The sequence below is a fragment of the Orussus abietinus genome, unplaced genomic scaffold (genome assembly GCF_000612105.2).
Source record: "Orussus abietinus isolate OABI.00-Male unplaced genomic scaffold, Oabi_2.0 scaffold30, whole genome shotgun sequence".
Lineage (NCBI taxonomy): Eukaryota > Metazoa > Arthropoda > Insecta > Hymenoptera > Orussidae > Orussus > Orussus abietinus.
The window spans coordinates 25984-45365 of record NW_019394276.1 but is presented as its reverse complement, the minus strand read 5'-3'; the positions used below and the strand labels follow the sequence as shown (position 1 = coordinate 45365).

Genomic DNA, 19382 nt, shown 5'->3' with positions numbered 1-19382 from the left:
CACCGTCATTTATCAGGGCGGAATTGTTTATCGGACCGGGAGTTTACGTTCTCTCCCCTGGCAGGATATGGCTTAAATCACGAACCCGGCTTTCGGGGTCTTCTCCAAACCCCCGCTCCGAGCTGGCGTCGTTTTAACGTTAATCAATATTTTTCACGTCCTCGTCGAGTCGCGGGTCTCTCGAGTTCGCGATTCTCGCGCTCTTTCCCTCCGGTAGGCGTAGGGACGTTTTTTAGCCGTCCGCCTGCGAGCGAGTCCGTTAAGCGTCGTCGACGTCGGCCGCTTTCGCCGGCAATAAAACGCGAGGATGGACAGGTTATGGAATCTGTTATGTTTTTCTTTTTTCTCGCAAAATGATACGGTCGCGATACAATATAAATAATGCATTCCAGGGACGGAGGCGGTCGAGGCACCCGGAGGGGCACCTGTTACCAGGCGTCGCTGCGCCGGCGCTCTGGTGTCGCGACGGCCTGGTCGACGAAAGCGACGTTGCCCGCGGGTGCGCGGCGCACTTCGCGAGGCGTCGAAGGAAGGGAGGGCCCACGTGTCCCAAAATCCCTGGAAGGGCTTTCTCTCTCTCTCTCTTTCTCGCCCCGACGAGACCCTTCCGAGCATTTACGGCTCCCTCTCTCTCGGCGAAAATAGCTCCCGCTAATCGGCGGATCTAAATTTAGTCAATTCGTCGATTTCTACTCGGGGTTTCGCGATCGATCGGCGACCCTCGACGACGCCCCGGCGGGCTGGAATGTATATTTCCCGAAGGGCGTGCAACATCCTTGGAAGGCACGAATCCGGCATATCCGCCGAAACGAAGGCGCCTCGCGAGAACGGCCACTCCCTTCCGTTAAAATAGTCGATTCCCCTCTCGAGATCCGCAGGACTGCCGGTCGGGGAGGTTAGGTCGGCCGGCCGGGGCGCCTAACCTTCGCGGTAAATTTTGCGTTTCCGTCTCCGCGTCTCCCGGGGCAAAATCTGGGAAGGAAAAAGAAAAGGGGGCAAAAGAGGGAAAAAAGGAAAAAGTCAAAGGTCGGTTCGGAAAGTATTTAAATCGAATCCAGAAGGTTCCGTCTCGCTCCTTGCCGGGCCGGCTCCCTTCCACATTCCACGGCCGTCACGGAACACGCCCGGTCCGCCCGGTCCGCCCGGTCCGCCACGGGGCGGCTGGAGGGGACGCGTTGCCGGGCAACGGGAGGGTGCGCGCGCACCGGCGACGCCGGCCGGCGGCAGCGGCGCGGCCGCGGGGAGCGCGTCAGAACGACGTCGGTCCTCGTCGAGTCCGGACGCGCGTCCTTTATCCGTGGGATCCGTTTCGCTCGAGCGCGTCGGCCACCGCACGAACGTCGCCTCGTTCCATTCTCGTCGCAGCCGCCGGCCCCTCCAGGGCCCGACGCGAGAAGCGGAGAGAGCGGGGTAGAGGGAAGGAGAGGGACGGAGAGGGCGAACGCGTCGCCGGGTAATTTGGCGGGCGGCGGACAAAGGACGAGAGAGACGAAGCGCGCGCGCGTCCTTTAGCGTCGCCGGAACACGTCGAGGGCCGCGGGAGAGAAAGAGAGCGTCGCGCCGTCGGTAAGGAAGGCGCAGGAAGGCCCGGAGATGGCGGAGGACAAGAACGAGACCAGCCCCGGCACCGAGGGCGAGAAGACGCCCCAGGAGCAGGAGAAGAAGGTGGTGGAGGAGAAGCCCGAGGAGAACGGGCAGGGCGAGAAGCCGAAGGAGAACGGCGAGGAGAAGCCCACGCCCGACCCGAAGGACATGCGGGCCATCGTGCTCAACGGCTTCGGCGGCCTCAAGAGCGTCAAGGCCCTCAGGAAGCCCGAGCCCGCCGTCGCCGAGGGCGAGGTCCTCGTCAGAGTCAAGGCATGGTGAGTCCCGAGCCTTTTGTTTCTCCTCCGAGTCCGGAGGTCGCGTACCTTCCTTTCCCGAGGGAGCCTCGAATTAAAAGCCGGGCCGCGGTCGTCCGTTTCAAACGGAAAAAGGAACAGAGAGAGCGTGGCCATTGGCCGATCGGGGCGCCTCGCGTGACCCCACGGCGGACATGTTGGTCGGCGGGATTTGACGTAACTTCCGTCTCACCCCCTCCCCGTGATCGAGGGGATCCGAGGGTACGCGCCGATCTTTCGGGCCGGCGTATCGACGTTCATCCGAGCGAAACTCGGGGGGAGCTCTCTCCCGAGCGCGATCGCGCATTTTCGGCGACGCCGAGAGGTTCTTAACCCCCCCGGCCCGCCCCGGGCGTCGCCTCCCCTCTCCCGCCGATCCGGGTCGCCTTTTCTCCTCTGCCCGGCGGTCGGTCGCAGGTGAAGATTACGAGCCCCTGTCCTCCTCGGACTGGCGATGAGTCACCGATTTTTGGGATCGGTTTGCGAAAAATTGCGAAAAATTCCGCACGGTCGGCGACGCGCCGTCTAACGGCGGAGGCGGAGAGCCGGGTGCGCGCGCCGCCTAGAAATCCGTCGGGATGGGTCGATATATCGGAGTCCCGGCCGAGCCCCGTTTTCCTTGGCGTCGGAAACGACTTCCGGCCTTTCCCCTAGGACGAGACGCCGACACGGGGCGCGGAGGATGCCCGCGTCGACGCCGTGAATCATCGACGCGCCTGCCGAAGATCTGATAGGCGAAGTTCAAGGTCGCGCCTCCTCTCGCTATACTTGGACGGGGCGCCCGTCGGCGAGAGTCGCGTTCGCTTTCGATCGACGCGTATAAATACACTTTCTCGGCCGTTGTGCAACAGGGCCCCGACTCCCGAGGGAGGCGGCGCCGCTTCTCCTCTTCGTCCCGTATCGAGTCGAAGTCCCGGGCAGGCACACCGCTCGGAGAGAGAGGAGGAAATAAAAAGGGATTAGTTTTATCTGTCCCCGGCCTCGTTTGATCGCGATACCTCTCCTGGGAATTTCGGGGCTTCTCGGACGTGGCCGCTTGTTTTGCTCGGCTACTCTCGCCGCCCTTTCCGAGCTTTGCCGAAGTCGGCCGAAACTCCCGGCCCCGTGACGCGCCTCCGGTTCGCACCGTTTAACGCGCCGTTTAACGAGCTTTCTCTCCTCGAGTTTTCGATGCCGAGGGTGCTCGCTCTCGCGGCGCTCCAATTGGGACGCTTGGGAAATCGCGGGTGATGGGCGAGAGGCGGGAAATTCTCGCCGATGAGCAGATATACGTGGCTAGGTCGGGGCCGGGAGGGGCGACGCGCCTCGGGCCTCTGCTCGAGTCCGACGCAAAAACGGAGGTAAACCTTGCGGGACGTGTCCGGGTCGCGGTTGAAATTCGACAACAAACGCGGGACACGCGAACGTTATCGCGTCGCCGCGGAAGGCCTGCTCCCGAAACACCCGTCTTCGAAATCGAGTCGAGATAGGTTAGGTTCGAGATATACGGACTCCGGCCGCGTTGGCCCAGGTCGGGGAGGCTTCCTCTCGGGGCCCGTGGGAGAGCCACCGAAACCTCGCGGCGGCGGGCCTTTTCACGCGTGAGTCACGACTCTCATGAAAGCCATTGGCATTGATTAGGAAATAGCGCCCATAGAGAGACATAATGGCGGCGGCCGGGCCGAGCGACGATTTGAATCGCAATGGCGGCGACGCGACGTCCCCTCGGGGGTCGGGTCGAGCGACTTTTCGACCTCTTCTCGACTCTCGGGGAGAGGTCGCGAAATCCACGAAAATCGCTAACCCCTTCCTTCGACGCGCTCTCCTTTTTCCTCGATTTTTCTCCTTCTTCCTTTCTCTCTCTCTCTCTCTCTTTTTTTTTTTTTCTTATTTTCGGTTAACCGCTCGCCACGGTGCACGCGAGCCGAAGGAGGGAGGGGAGCGGCCTCGCGGTTTTTGCGACGATCCGCCGTCGAGTCGTTCGGGAGCGAGTCGAAAACCAGCGATGAAAGTCGATCGCGCTCGGCTCTCTCCCCCTCCTTTTTTTTTTCCTTCCCCTCTTTCGACTCCGCTGGAGGAGAGGAGAGGGATTCCTAAAATCCGGCCCTCTCGTTTCCTCCCTTTTGTCTCCGGCCCCCGGGGGCCTAATCTCCCGCAGGAAGCGATCGCCGCGTTTCTCTCCTTCGGTGCCTCGAAAGAGAGGGAAGGGCTTTCCTCTCCCCTCTTGTCGCGAGAACGCATTCAAGATTCGGGGCCCTCGACTCTCTTCGCCTTACCGTTTCTCTTTCTCGAGTCGCCGCGGATTCGCGGAGTCCCGAAACTACCCTTAGGGTGCATGTCGTATTTTTCTTTCTTTTTTTTTTTTTCCTTCGGTCGATATATCCCGACCAGCAGGAGAGTGAACGAAGCGCGTAGACAGAAGAATGGCACGCCTCTCTTATTTCACCATTTTGTTCGCATGCTCGCAGGGATTTTTTTTTTTTTTTTTTTTTAATGTTTCACAGGGCATCGCGATCGACACGGACGAGACGATCGAATGGAGGGAGAGCGAATTCGATCCTTCGTCCATCTGGAGATTTTGAACGCGCACCTTTGGATCTTTTGGCACCTCTTTAACCCGATCGAGGGGATATCGCGAGCGACTCGGTTAAAATTGTCGAGAGATGACCGGAAAAGGGGGGAAAGGCGAGACGAAGTCCGCGAAAGAGGAGAGCGAGTCGCTTCCTCGGAGGGCGCGCGGCCGCCATCTTGGATCGAGTCAATGGCGGCCTTTCAGGCCTTTCCCCACGACGAGGACATATCGGGGCCTCGTTAGGCCGATAGCGACTCGTTAATTTCGAGACAACGATCCCTTTACGTTTCTAGCTCCCTCGTTTCTCATATTCTCATCTCCCTCTCCGCGGATTCGATCTCGCGTGGTCTTATCGATTCGACTGGACGTCGGATCCGAGGGAGGAAGACCCTTAAATGAAAATAAAAGAGTGCCGTGAACTTGTCCGAGACGCGTATTTTAACGAGACTCGGGAGATTATCATCGACGCTTATACCTCGCGTCACTTTAAACCGCGGCACTCTTTTAAATCGCCCTTGAGAGATAGGAGCGCGCGATTATTACGGGTGAGGGTTACGTCGAAAAGGAGGCGCGATATACCGGCTCGTCGCGTTATCAACGTCGACTTCTAATCGAGGTCTAAATTTACATTCCGTCTATGTACGCGCGGACGTTAGCCCCGTTATACCCGCCGAACGTCGAGATATCGGCGCACCGTGTCCGGTGGACGACGCGATTATAATAATTAATATTAACGTGCGCGCACGCGTAGCAGGGATTTCGCACGGCGGCTTATCGGGCGGGTTGCGTCACACCTGACGCGCTTATCAACCGTGAGACGATTCGACTACCGCGGTTCTCTCTCTCTTTTTTTTTTTCTTCTTTTTTCGCGGGGGGTCTCGAAAACGCGTCTTTTCGCGTCCTCTCGCTGAATCCCGGAGGGGGAAGAGCGGAAGAAAAAGGGAAATACAAAGGCGAAGGAAAGGGTCGCGCCCCTCGGTCTTTGTGCCCGACAAAAGGCGAGGAATTCGCCTCGAAGAGGCGCCTTTCTGAATTTTTTCTCCGCGGCCCCCCTTCCGTCCCCCTCGCCACGGCATAAATCGCGGAGGACGTCGCGACGCCCACATCCGTCTCGCGGTCTGCGAGGAAGGAGCGGCCTTCTCGTGGCTATTTCGATTTTCATCCCCGCAAAGCGTGGAACGACGCGCTCTAAAGAGGGGGGGGGAGAGGGAGGGACCCACGGTCTCGTCGACATTTTTCGACTTTTTCCCGACCCCCGACAGGACGAGAAAAATTCGAGATACGCGCAATACCCACCGATAGATCGCTACGGGGCGTAGGTATTGATCGGACCACACCCCCCGGCCGGACTAACGTTGTTACCACGTGCGTGCACGCATGCACGTCGGCCGGGCTGCGCGCGCACCCTGCCCTTGGAGGGACCCGCGTGCCTAGGCCAACCCTCGACCCTCGACCGCCACTTTGCCCGACTCTCCTCGCCTCTCCTCGTCGAGAGAGACGGAAGCCGTCGATCGAAACGAACGATCGATGGCGCCGCGACGCCTCGCGGGGGAGCATTGGCGTGGGTAAAACGGCGCCCCGCATCGCATGCAGGAAGTCGTTGATGCAGGTAACGCTCGAGAATTGTTTCGACGCGGTTATAGAGCGAGAACGCCGGGCACCGATTACCTCGGGATTGATAAAGAACGCGGATGGCAATCGACGCGATCCCCGGATGTGTAACGGTTGTAAAGAAAAATTAACAATTAAATTAACTGATCCCCCAAATTTCTTTACGGTACAGCGCGGGGGTATTGTTAATCCGAGATTAACTGATCGTGGTTAAGGGATTTTTAGGTCGATCGCGGTTGGGGCGACCGGTCCTCGGGGACGAAGAGCGAGAGGGGAGTTTCCTCTTTCGGGTCCGCGCACGTGTTAACCCTCGTAAAAAGAGGGCTGTCAAAACTTCCTTCCCCCCCCCCCCTTCGGCGTGTTTACCCGAAGCTTCCTCCTCTCCCGGATTCCTTACCGGAGAGAATAACACGCCCGAATTAGGTGGATGAGTCGCCTCCTTAAATCATATAACGAATTTTCTCCCTTCTGGTATGGCGTTCCCGAATCCCGGAGGCCGATGAACGCGCTCGTCCGATCGGTGCTCCTTGCGGGCGGGGAAAATCAAGGGGAAAATGCCGTCGGGAGTAAAATATATATCTCTCTCGAGATGACGATTTTTATTTTTATTATTTTTTCTTTTTTATCCCACACGTCTGTGGATCGCGTACGGGGTATTTGATGCGCGAGGACGGCCTTTACCTCGCATCGCGCGCGTCGATGCGCCTGGCCGCGCGCCAGCTGGGAGATCTACGGCGACATCTGCCTCTCTTCCTCCTCTCCCAGGGTCACGGCGAATCGCCCGCGGCATTATCCCTCGAGATATCGACTCGGCCGGAATCGCCGGGCAAGATGGAGGGTGGAATTTCAGAGCCCCCCTCTGGGGGGGGGGGGTGGCGGCGACGTAGAAACGGATACGCAATCGCTAACGTCACGGCGTAATCGCGAAAATCCCGCGAACGACTGGGGGATCCTCGGAAGCGCACCTGCGGATATCTCGAAAGGTGGGTATCGATAGTCGGCAGGGTTGACCCTCCACGAGAGACGCGCGTCTCTTCCAGGGACGAGACCGATTAATTCCCCGGCGCCGCGGACACCTGTTACGCGGAATGGCCGCTAGACGGCGACGTTCCTATTTTCTTTCTTTTTTTTTTTTGTCCTTTTCTTATCTTTTTCTCTTCCCTCGAGATATCCTCGAGGCCCTCGCGGGGGTGTCGGAATATTCCAGGGGAGCGACGCTCTACCTGGGAAGTCGAATTTCTTCGCTTTTCCCCAATTAGCGGCGCGTCGCGCGAGGGGAAAAAAAAAATGGAGGAGGCGACGGTTAATCGAGAGGGACTCGGGTCGCGCCGCGCAAAAACAAGGCTAATCTATCGGAGCTCTCCCGCAGCTGTTGCTCCTCGAGCGCGCGCGCGCGCGCGCGCGCCTCTCCCCTAACCTCTACACATCTGTCGGGGATGACGGAAAGTCTAGGGGGGCGCCGGGAGGGGAGAAAAACCCGACTCGTAACGGAAGTTCGTCTAGATGCGCGTCGCGCGCGCAGGAAGAGAGGCGGATGGCGAGAGAGAGGGGGGGGGGGGCGACGATTTCAGATTTTGTTTTTTCTTTCTTTCTTTCGATCGGTACCGTTGCTCGGCAATTTCCTGCCTCGATGGAAGCGGGGCGCCAGGAGGCAGGGAATTTTCTCGGCGTCTCTTCCGAAAGGAGGTGCCCTCGAAAACAGCGATAACGCGCCGCGACGCTGCTTACGGGTCATCGCGGCGGCGATATATATCGTGACGCGCTTCTAGAGGGCGCCTTTCCCGGGCCGCCATCTTGGATCGCTTTTGAACTCCGGTACGTACGTACCGTCCGGCTGAATAGTGTTATTTATTGTACTCCCGATATCTCCTTTATGGTATTCGAACGCCGATCGGACGCCTCTCTCGGTTGCGCGATTATTCGTATTATTCGACCTCTCGAGGAATCCAAGATGGCGGGTCCCCGCGCCTCTGCCGGATTATTTTTACCAGCGCGCGTGCACTCTCGAGCGCCAGTCCGCGTCCATTTGCGCCTTTCGATACCGCCCCCCCTCCCCCTCCCCCCTTGTCGTTTATTCGGTGGAGCCGCGATATCTTTCGCTGCTTTATGTGCCCCTTCCTCTCCCCCGTATTTTACTATCGGCGATACGGGAGAGACGCGGTTTTAATTGTTTGATGTGTCGGCGCGTAACGCCAACCGACGCGGCGCACGCTCGCCGGGGGATAAGGAATTACGCAGTTTCGCGACGCATCGGCCCTGTGGCTTCTCAATTCTTTTCCCCTCTACTTTGTTACGGGAAATGATCCTCTTATATATCTGAGCCCCGGGAGGGAAGCGCTCGGACGAACGCGCACGCGAAGTGCGTCTTTGTCGCGACGCAAACTGGGGACGCGGTCGCGAGGCGTCGCGATGTCGGTAGAAGGCTCTGCCGACGGTGCGCAGGATTCCTGGCGCGTTCGGTCGACGCCGCTAATTGACCGATCTCTCTCTCTCTCTCCCTCGTGGGAGCGCAAGAGGAAATTTAATATCGAGTCGGGCGACGCGCTTTGTGCCGCGCTTTTAATCCGCGGTGGACGCGCCCCGAGGCGTCGATACACGCCACGACTCGGCGCGATATATATGCCGGCCGAAATCCAGACCGACGTCGAAATAGACGTCCGAGAAATTGCCGCTTTTCTCTCCCTTTCTCGCCTACCTCTTTTATCGCGGGAGAAACGTTCGTGGCGCGACGTGGCGAGCGGAGAACCCCTCTTTCTCGTGTTTCTTTCTTTATCTTTTTTTTTTCTTTTTTTTTCGCTTCCCCCGGAATAACCACTCGAAACGACAAATTATGAATGGGAAAGGGCTCGCCCGCCGGCGCCGTATTTCCTCCGTCGATGGCTAACGATCGGCGGCCCTCTCGGGGCGAGGAGATAAGCGCTAGCGATAAAAAGAAGAAGCAGGAGGGCCTCGTAGTCGAAAATCGATGACGGGTCGGCGAACGATCGGCCCGAGGTTGCGTGTCAAGGATAGGAGGTCGGCTCGTCCGCCCGTGGCGGTCGCGTGCGCCGCCAGTCGGCGGTCGGCCGACGCCGGGCGTCGGGGCCGCGCGCGAGACGGTTACGACCGACGCTGGAAATTTGCGGCCCCTTTCACAGGGCGAGGGAGGGAAACGCGTATTCATGATCCGGGTAATGACGGTCATTTTTGCGGCCCCCCTTTTGGAGGGGAGGAGGGAGCTTTTTAGCGCGTCCCCCGATACGGGGAACCGCGCATTCGGTAATGGACGCGGGGGTCGCCCGGATTGGGGCGGAAAAGGGAGTTTGCGATCTCGATCGCGTGACGAGCGTCGTTACTTTTGCGGCACTTAAATGTTGCTTTGGTCTCCCTTTCTTCTCCTTTTTTTTTTTTTTTATTTTTATTTTTAATAGCTGGTTATCATCGAGCGGTGACGATAATTCGATTTTGTGCTTTCAGCGGACTCAACTTCCAGGACCTGATGGCCAGGCAGGGCGCGATAGACTCGCCTCCGAAGACGCCGTTCATCATGGGCTCGGAGTGCGCCGGAGACGTCGAGCAGGTCGGCGAGGGAGTCGAGAACTTCAAAGTGAGTCGGGGTCGATGCGTATCCGGCCCTCCCCGATAACTCGCGTTAATTGGCCGCCTCGGTGGCGCCGCTTACCAGGGAAGAGCAACTCTGGAGCGCTCTCTCCCGGTGACTCTCCAGGGAGTGGGGTCGAGGTTTGCCCCCGAACTCTGGATTTTCGGCCCCTGCGAGGACCGGGGCAACTTTCCGGGTCGGAGCCACCGGTTGCGGTCGAATCGGTGCCAGGTTCCGGGGCACTTTCCCCCGGGGCTCTCTCGGGGACTTTTGCTTTCGTCGGCCAACTCTGGCCATAAACTATTCAGCCGGGGGCGGACGGCGAACCGCTCCTCGGGGTCGATGCCGTGAGCTCGAGACCGTGAAAACGACCCGCCTCCTCCACGGAGGGTTCTCACCCCGGTTCCTGGCCTTGCGAAATTGGAGACGACGCTTTCCGGGATTTTTTCAGGGGACCCGCGAGCCGGTATATATCCTCCGTTGGACAGGGGAAACCATCCCAAGCGAGAGTGGTCCACCGGAGGGAGGAGTTTCGAGCCTTCTTTAATTACCACCGGAAGAGGAAGTTTATCTCGACTCCCGGGTAAACTTTAGAAGGCGCGCCCGGTGGCGATAAAAAGTTGAGGGCTGCCAGGAAATTGAATGGAAAAAAAGAGGGTTCGAGAGTCGACTTCTCGCCCGCGCCCCTGGACGCTCGCTCGAGGAGGGAGCAAGAGAGGAGCCGGAGTTTGGCCAAGGTCTTGGACCTCTCTCGTTCCCTCGGGCTCCCTCCGTCTTCCGGTTAAATTCCCCCCGAACACGCGATCCGTCGATCCCCTGATTACCGCTCACCTCTCGCCCGGGTCTCTTTACTTCGGGAGTGCCGCGACACTTTTCGACGTGTCAAGGCTTATCGGAGATTCTTTTCGATCTTTCGGATAAAAAATCCTTTCTTTTTTTATTCCTCCAGGTCGGGGACAGGGTGGTCGCGCTGCCGGACCATAAGGCCTGGGCCGAGCTCGTCGCCGTCCCGGCGACGTCGGTCTTCGCCCTGCCGTCGGGGATGAGCTACTTGGACGCCGCCGCCATCACCATGAACTACACAGTGGCTTACATTCTGCTCTTCGAGCTGGCCAGCCTCTCGCCGGGGAAGAGCGTGCTCATCCACAGCGCCGGAGGTGGCGTGGTGAGTTCCGCCATCTTTTTTTTTTTTTTTTTAATCCTCTCTCTCGGGGAACTCGGAACTCCTCGAATTTCGTCGTCGAGCACCGCCGAGTGGAGAACGGATCGTTAAGGAAGTCTTATCTCGGAATTATTAATTAACGAGGTTGGAGCAAATCGTTTCATACTTTGAAACGTGAATATGGAGACCCTAAGGGTAGGTCCTGAAACTCGAGAAATTTCATTTCTTACAAACTATATTTAAAATACCTATAAAGAAATTTGAAAGGAATAGAAAATTTCATGAGTCTCGGGACCTTCCTTATAGTCTCCCTATTCGCGTAGTGAAGTTTCAAATTATTCGGCAAACCGAATTGGGAGAAAAGTTTGATAGAGAAAACCTCTTCGACGCCACTTTCACATCAGGTTAAAAGGCGCTCAAGAGCGAGTGGTCGCGATTCAGTGAAGGGGATAAAAAAAAAATATTTTTCTCGAAAACGTTTAACGTGTTTACCGGGTAAAGAGCGAGAGATACCGCGGCGGCGGTTATCAACGCTAATAATAACGGGTCGGGGGGTAATTTATTTATATTATTTCTTCCCCGAAGGACCGCGTCGGAGGGAGGATCCCTCCGGAGGTCTCGGCGAGGAGAGGAGATCGCGCTCTCGCGTTTCTGCCAGTCGGAGAGGAGATCGAATTGTTTGCCGATACGGCGAACGAGGTTAGAGATTAATTGCCGAGCCCCGGGGCGAATCGAGGCTCCTCTCGCTTTATAGCGCGCGCCTAAGCCTCGCGACGATATCGTCGCTCCCGGGCCAGTCAGCGAGACGATAAAGCCGCCTTCGACGTAACGAGACGCGATACCGTCACACCGAGCCCCTTTCATCTTCCCTCGCGGAGAGGGCGGGGGTAATAGCGGAAAATTTTCCCTCTTCGAGGCCGTTGATCGGCGATAACGTTGAAGTGTCCCCCGCGGAACGGAGCGCCGCCGAAATCCAGGCGAGATGTATCTCGACTCGGAACTCCTGGAGGGTGGAATTTCAACGACCTCGACGAAGGAGGACCCTTTCGGAGCGACCTCCACCGGAAGGAAAAGGGCGAGGTCCACCGACATGTCCGCTAATGGGACCGACGGTGGAGACGAAATCGAGTTAACCGCTCCTAGTGCTCGCTTTGAGCGGGAAATTAGAAATTATTACGCGGACGATGCACTTCGAGCGGTTGCACCTCGCGAAATAGGGTCATTCGGTGCATCGGTGGGTTCGGGTGGGATGTTCCTTTTTTCTTTTCTTTTCTTTTCTTTTTTTTTTCTTCCTTTTTTGCGGAGGTCGACGCGAGTCCTCGCCTCGGAGAGGAGGATCTCCCGATGGCCGGCAACGACGACAATGAGATGTTTCGAGCGAGAGGGTCCCGCGGGAATGTCAATTAATTAGACCGGAATGTCGAGGAAGCTCCGTTTAGCGGCAATAACGGTTCTCGAGGCCGTCTCCGTCGGCGGTGGCCCCCGCGACCGAGGCTCGGGAATGTCTCTCGAGGGGTCCGAATTAAGAGTGTCGGCCTTTTTGCCGCGCATTTCCCACGACGCGAGAGAGAGAGGGACATCTTTCCTCGCGTCGGGATGGAAAAGTCGCACGACGCGGTCTCTGGAAGGCGAGGGCAATTTTCCCCTTTTTCTTTCGTTACGACGACCGCCGGTGCACGATTTCCGGGGAATTTCGGTGACTCGTGTTTCAAGGCCTACAGGGAGAGTTTCTCTCGACGAGGTTTTCTGGAAGTCGTTCGACGAACGAAGGGGGTCAACCGGGAGACCCTCGGGTGTCGATTCCTCCTTTCCGGCGGCATTCCGGGAAGATCGGGCCCCGCGCTTAAATCATCGGAGAGGGAGGGGGGGGGGGGATTTTGAAAGGGAGGGAGTCACCTCGCGGGAACTCATTCCCCTCGTCAATTCTCGTGAGACGCCCGGCGCCGCGTCTAGGAGTTGCCGAGTTTCTCGGCGATGACGTCACCCTTCGGGAGAAGGACTAAATTGGGGTGGGACCGTCTCGGTCGCGGGAGCTTTCCCGGCGTGCCCCTTCAAACTCGGATTCCTCGGAGGTCGAGTCGGGGTTATTAAACTTCCTCGACTCGAAAGTTTGTTTCTCCGTTGCGGGCTCCGTAAAAATACACTACGCGGTGGCCGCACGCTCCGTATCGATCTCCACGCGGATAAGGAGTCCGCGGGGGACGTTGAACCGGGGGCACGCCGGGCGGCGAGAAATTAAGGGAAAAAGGGAAAGGAAGGGAACGCGGCGGCCCTGCTCGCCGACCAATCGAGGGAAGGACTCGGCCGAAGAAGTTCGCCCGGATCGATACGACTCAACAGGTTACCCCCCGCGCCTCCGAGAGAAGATGAAATCCCTGCCGCGCCCCCTGCCGGAGACGCCGGGGAGCGCCGGTTGCCCGGCAACCCGACTTCTCTCGCTCTTCCATCGACCGCGACTCGCCGGCATATCCACCCTGCGCGCGGTCCACCGACCGTGGCGACCGCGCCCGTCTACCGGACGCGCGCCACGTGCGCCCCGAGCTTTCCTCCCCCGCCGGCGCCATCTTGGGCATAGAAGAATCGAGATGGGATCTCCCTTCGTCGTGCTCGCTAACCGACGAGTCGACGAAATCTGCCGAAAGAGGAACGGTAGAGGGGTCGTCCCGAAGGAAGTAGAGGTGTTAAAAATGCCGTTGAAAATGCCGGTCCTTCCCCCCTCTATACGTGACTCCCCTCTCCCTCGTTTATCACCTCCGCCAGAGCCATTGTGGAAATTGCCGATCTTCCGGGGAATCCTTTGTGTGCCCCACGCTTTACTCGACGGAATGGCCTCCCCTCTCCTTTTGGCTTTGCGTTATTATTTCTATTAAAAGACTCGGGGGCTCGTCGGAATTAAAATTCAGTCCAGCTAATTTCGGGCCCGGGGACGGGGAAGATGCCGCCCGGCCTCGCCCCGGTGGTCTCTTTCGATGTACGACCGCGGCCCGCCTTCTTGGAATAAATGAATGCCACTTCTGTTGAATCGGCCCAGACTCGTGCCGATTCTTTCTCGACACGACGGAGAGATCCGCTGGTCCGGACACAGGCCATCTCCTTGTCTTCGCGAATGAAAAGGTTCCTTATGCCTCGCGTCGACGCGCCGACGTCCGATGGATTTCCGCGAGAACGTTCGTGCCGATCCCCCTCCTCGGCATAGAAAGAAAAATATCTAATCGAGAGGAAGGAAATTAAAACGGGAGGCCTCGGGATATTCCCTTCCTGGGCTCCCCTCGTATCGCTCGATTCTCCGTCTCCGGCGTGGAAAAAAAAAATAAATAAATAAATAAATATGACTGGACGCGTATAGCTTCCTCTTACGAGCGGTGTCTTCCCTTCAGGGTCAAGCCGTCGTCCAGTTGGCCAGAACCGTCAAGGATGTGACGATCTTCGGGGTCTGCGGGAAGCTGAAGCACGAGGCGCTGAAGGAAGCCGGCACCATCGATCATCTGTTGGAAAGAGGCACCGATTACAGCAGCGAAATCCGAAAGTACGATTATTCATACATTTGTTCGTCTATTTTAACGCGTCCACTCTCCGAGTGGGACTTTTTCTTGTAATCCAAACGATACCTTAAATGGCCCTCTTCGCAGGATCTCCCCCGAGGGCGTGGACATCGTTTTGGATTGTCTCTGCGGCGAGGAGTGCAACAAGGGGTACGCCCTGTTGAAGCCCATGGGAAGATACATACTCTATGGCTCTAGCAACGTCGTCACCGGGGAAACCAAGAGCCTGTTCTCCGCGGCGCGATCGGTGGGTATTCGCTTTCCCAGGTTCCTCGCCGAATCGCCGTACCCTGTCGAAAGAGAATGAGAGAGAGCGGATCGTTAATCGTGGTTTCGTTTAAAAGGGGGATAAATTAGTCCCGGCGAGCGACCGCGGCTCGTCGGGATCGGTCGGTGAAACGGCGTTTCCACGTCACGTCCCTTAATTCCTCTCTTTTTTTTTCTTTTTCCTCTCATTAACGAAGCCGGGAATTCGTAAATGCACCGAGGGACAATGTCGAGGATACGCGGGGCGCTCGTTATCGCGATTGGCCGGCACATAAGGGTGCCTTTTCATGCGCGTTAACTGACTCCTCCCTTCTTGCGGCGGAGTGCCCACATGACCCAAATTGACCGATGCGTCCCACGCGTGATTAATTCCAGGGGGAGAATTATATTCGTCTCGACTCCTTTACGTGAGAACGGAAGGGCCCTTTTTTCTTTTTTAATTCCTACTTCTGCCATTGGGGATCGTCCCTCGTTGATCGTTGGAAATCTATCCTCGCGGTTGGGGAGGGTCAGGGTCGCGTTGGGCGCAAGATGGAGATAATAAATCGTTTAATCGATTAACATTCCCGTTCGCAGTGGTGGCAGGTGGACAAGATCTCGCCGATCAAGCTCTTCGACGAGAACAAGACCGTGTCCGGGCTGAACCTGCGCCACCTGATGTACCAGCACGGTGGCCACGCGTACGTGCGAAAAGCCGTGAACCACGTCTACAGACTGTGGAGCGAGGGCCAGATAAAGCCGGTGGTGGACTCGACGTGGGCCCTGGAGGACGTCCCCGAGGCGATGCAGAAGATGCACGACCGCAAGAACATCGGCAAGATCGTGCTCGACCCGAGTCTGGAGCCCAAGCCGAAGCCGGCCACCCCGGCGAAGGGGAAGGCGAAGGACAAGAAGTCGGCCAGCCACGAGGAGAAGAAAGCGTCCAGCGTCGAGTCCGAGGACGGCGAGAAGAAGAAGGAGCCCGAGCTCACCAACGGCACTTCGGAGGACAAGTCCGACACCGGTTGGTATACCTCTCGTTAACTCCTCCTATAAGGACTCTCCGGGATAATGACCGCCCCTCCCTCTCTTTTCAGACTCGAAGGAGAAAGAATCCAGCTGAATTCCCGGCTGACCTTAACGCAACCGACAGAGGCCGACCATCACCGTAACCACCGCCGAGGAGTAAGACGAGTCCTGTTAAAGAAGATCACCGAAGGAACCGCGTTAGCCCATCCGTGATAAGAAGAAAGGAAAACGAAAGAAGAGAGTAAGGTATACGGAAGCGAAGTCAGAGAGAGAGAGAGAAAAAAGGAGTTAATCTTAATTTAGCGATAATAAGGAAGAGGGAAGCTGGCTCGGCGAGGGGAAGAGGTGGACGCGCGCGGCCTCTTCCCGGTGGGCGATCCGGGGCATTCGAGGAGGAGACCATCCGGGAAAAGCGACGTCGAGGCAATCGGGAATATGCGGGCTCTCTCTCTCCCTCCCTCCCTCCATTTCTCTCGCATGCCCGGACAGCGAATCGCATTTAAGCGCATTTAAAGGCCCCGTATAAAGGAGAGGCCCCCGAACCGAGGACCTCGTTCTCTCATCGAGTCCTCGATAAGATATTCGACCTTTTTATATATATATATAAATATATTCATTTTTAATTTTATACCAAGAGACCCTCGGCTTTGCGCGAGACGATCGATACTTCGTCACGATTATGTTTCCTTTTCTTTTCTTTTTTTTATTTGTTTGTTCCAAAGTGTCGCTTTTTAATCAGAGGTTTTTCCGTGTTTCTCCCCCTTTTATATGAAACGTGTACTCGTCGGGGCGCCGCGGCGTTTCTCCGGGACACGCCTAGAGTCTGTACCGGGGAAATGCTGGCTTCCGCCTCGAACCTCTGCGTCTCGGGATCGGTACGTAACGTGCCTGGTCTCTTGTTATTTTATATTATTTTATTTTATTTTATTTTTATTTTTTTATTTTTTTTAACGGATATACACGCAGTCTCTCTTGGTCGAGGAGCACGATTCGGTTGGCGCGCGTACGCCCGTAAGCGGATCGATTTATCGCTGCACGAATGCACCGTTGTTTTTAATTGCTACGATTTACTGCCAGATCGAACCTCTTGCTAGCGTCAGCCTCACACTTTATTCAGCAATTGTACCGCTATCGTTATACATATATACATGTACCCGCTACGATTTAACGAATACCGATCGATTACGCATCCGCGACGCTGCGGGGCCGTCTGGAAGTCCTTTGGAGATCGAAGCGTTACATTTGGTACGTACGTGTTACCCCGGTAGGCTTCGATTTGGAGAAGGCGGACATCGCGCGAGACCGGTCGCACCCCCCGTCCCCTTTTTCTACGCGAGTTACTCGAATATCTTTGGATGCTTTTTTATTGGGGCACTCGGTCTCTCGAGTCCGGCCCTCCACATGAACGACTACTGCCGACGCGTTTGTATAATTACCTCGCGGGGGATCAACTTAGTCTCGGACGTAGGGAGAGAAATCGGTCGTCGGGGTTTTCGTCGACGATCGGGACCACCGATTGTCTCGACCTCGTCGGTAGCGAGTTCATTAGCATATCGTTCTCGGGAGATATTTTCGAAGGATTTTTATCTTTAGAGGAGGTTTTCCGGGGCGCGTTTCGGCCGGACGAGGGGGGGTTTTTTTTCTCCTCGACCGGAAGGACGCTCCGAGGGTAGAGGATCCCTCTCGCCAAAAATGCACGTTTCGGTCGGATGCACAACGAGCGACGATCTCGAGGGGACGAGAGACAGTTTCCTTTTAGGCGCCATGCTCGCCCAGGCGAAGAGAGCGAAATCGGGCTGCATCGCGACTCGTCAGACCTTTTGGTACACGCGACAATCTTGCGCGCCCGCTCGAAGGGACCGACGCGTCTTCTTCTCGGGTGTCCTTTTTCGACGGTTTTACGTTCGGTCGTAGGGTAGGTGTCTCCTCGGATTTAGCCGGTCTTCGACCAGAGGACGATCGGGCTTAGAGCGAGATGAGAAACGGCCTGAGGATATGAATTTTCTACCTATTTTTCCAAGAGCTGCCCGCGGGATAACCGCGCGAGAATTCCACCGTTCGGTCGAGCTCTCGGTCCGCGTCTACGGTCTTCGAGGTAGCTCTGCGTAGGGGAGACCTCAGGGTTCCCGGCGGGGACTCGACTGCCTAGGCGAGGACGCGCATCCGAATCGTAGAGCCCTCCACCTTATCTCGCGCGTCTCCCGGCGCGAAGTCCAAATACAAAGTACAACGAGAGGTCCAAATTTTTTTCACCGTCTAGACGGCAGGATTAGGGATATCGCGCTCGCGCCGTAGCTTCTCGTTCCATCCTGGAAGGCGCGGGCGACGAGTCTCCTCGTGCCGAGGGGTAGGACGCGGATGCACGATGCATATCTCCGAAAGGAAACACGTTGGAAGCACTTTTTCTACGTGGGCCATTACGTGTTAGGGTGGTACCGATTAGTCCAGAGGTAGAGACTCGAGTCACCGATCGATCCAGGGTGGGAGAGATCGTTTCGGAGCCGGACCTCGACGACAAGGGTCGGGTAGGAAGCGATAGACCTCCCTCTCTTCCGGGCCATTTTTCACCCGTCGACGACCTACGGGGCGCGCGTCGTTCTCTCTCGGACCTCTCCGCGGCGAGTCGGGGCGCGCGCATATATTCCGCGATCGAGACGCATCCGGACACGTAGACCCTCGACCCGGTCCGCGGGGGCGCGCGGGCGTCCGCAGCGGGTCGAAACTCCCCCCGCCGCTCGCGGCGCCTGCGCGCGAGCGATCTCCCCCGAGAACGAGAGAATTCGACAGGACTCGAACCACGCGACGGACACGCGCGCGCACGCACACAAAAAAAACCACACGACCACGACACACTGTATATTTTACGTAAGGCTTTAAATGTTTCATCAAAATAACTATCTAATTATATTATAATATATCTATATATTTGTAACGACACAAGAACTTCCCCGAGCCCGACCCCCCAAGGCCCCAGATATCGAGTCGTTTAGTTGGCTAGGCGGCCGCCGCCGGGCGCTGGCGTCGCCGCGGCCCCGGCCCGACACCCGACAACCCCGGGACGCGGCGACGCGGGGGCCGCGGCGCGGGAATTAGTACGTAGCTTCCGTTTTTGATATTATTTTCTACTCGGCGTGTAGGCGACCCCGCGCGCTCGGTCGCCCCTTGGGGAACCGATGGGGGGACGCGGCCACGTGGATTTTCCCCTAGGGCGACCGGCCCCGCGGGTTTACCGACGAATCCTTTTATCGGTCGAGCGCTCTCTCGCCCGCCTCCGTTCCGGGCGGGACCGGGGTCCCGCTCTCTCTCGTGCGTTTCTTCTCCGTCTCCTCTGTCTCTTTGTCGATCGATTGCGGGCGAGATAAGCTGTATACACTCTCCTTAGTTTTAAGATGCTCTCGAAGTTATCCCGGGCGACCCAACCGTCTGAATATAAACGATCGATTATGTGTAAAATTGTAAAATTTATCCAGGGGACCGGGCGAGGGCGGGCGGTTCTCCCTCCCTCTCTCTCGTTCGCTTGCGCCGGGCCGGATAGCGTACATAACACATATAGCCGAGAAAAAGTAGCGGGAAGCCGCGAGCGAGGGACGCTCTTTCGAGGAGAGATGATAGCACCCGACCCGCCCACCTTTTACGCCCGGCCCTCGCAGGCTTGATATATAGATTGTATTTTTGGCTTATTATCGTAAGACTGACTATGTTGCTATATTAAAGATTGCTTCGAAAACGCGAGCCGCCGGGTTGCGTGTGTTTCTTTTGCGACCCTACGAGAGGACCCTAG

General features: G+C 57.2%; 1 protein-coding gene across 1 annotated transcript; it reads left to right on the top strand.

Annotated features, from left to right (window-relative positions):
- Positions 1 to 1264: 1264 nt before the first annotated feature.
- Positions 1265 to 19333, top strand: LOC105701821 (synaptic vesicle membrane protein VAT-1 homolog-like). The gene is made up of 7 exons (XM_012428922.1): positions 1265 to 1862; positions 9499 to 9628; positions 10572 to 10787; positions 14162 to 14310; positions 14414 to 14573; positions 15170 to 15596; positions 15670 to 19333. The coding sequence occupies exons 1-7, from the start codon at positions 1594 to 1596 to the stop codon at positions 15693 to 15695; spliced, it is 1377 nt and encodes a 458-aa protein (XP_012284345.1). The 5' UTR covers positions 1265 to 1593; the 3' UTR covers positions 15696 to 19333.
- Positions 19334 to 19382: the final 49 nt, after the last annotated feature.

Coding starts and splice junctions, on each gene's coding strand:
- LOC105701821 (XM_012428922.1), top strand. CDS start 1,594: ATGGCGGAGGACAAGAACGAGACCAGCCCCGGCACCGAGGGCGAGAAG. Junction 9,629..10,571: donor AGGGAGTCGAGAACTTCAAA/GTGAGTCGGGGT, acceptor TTATTCCTCCAG/GTCGGGGACAGGGTGGTCGC. Junction 10,788..14,161: donor ACAGCGCCGGAGGTGGCGTG/GTGAGTTCCGCC, acceptor TCTTCCCTTCAG/GGTCAAGCCGTCGTCCAGTT.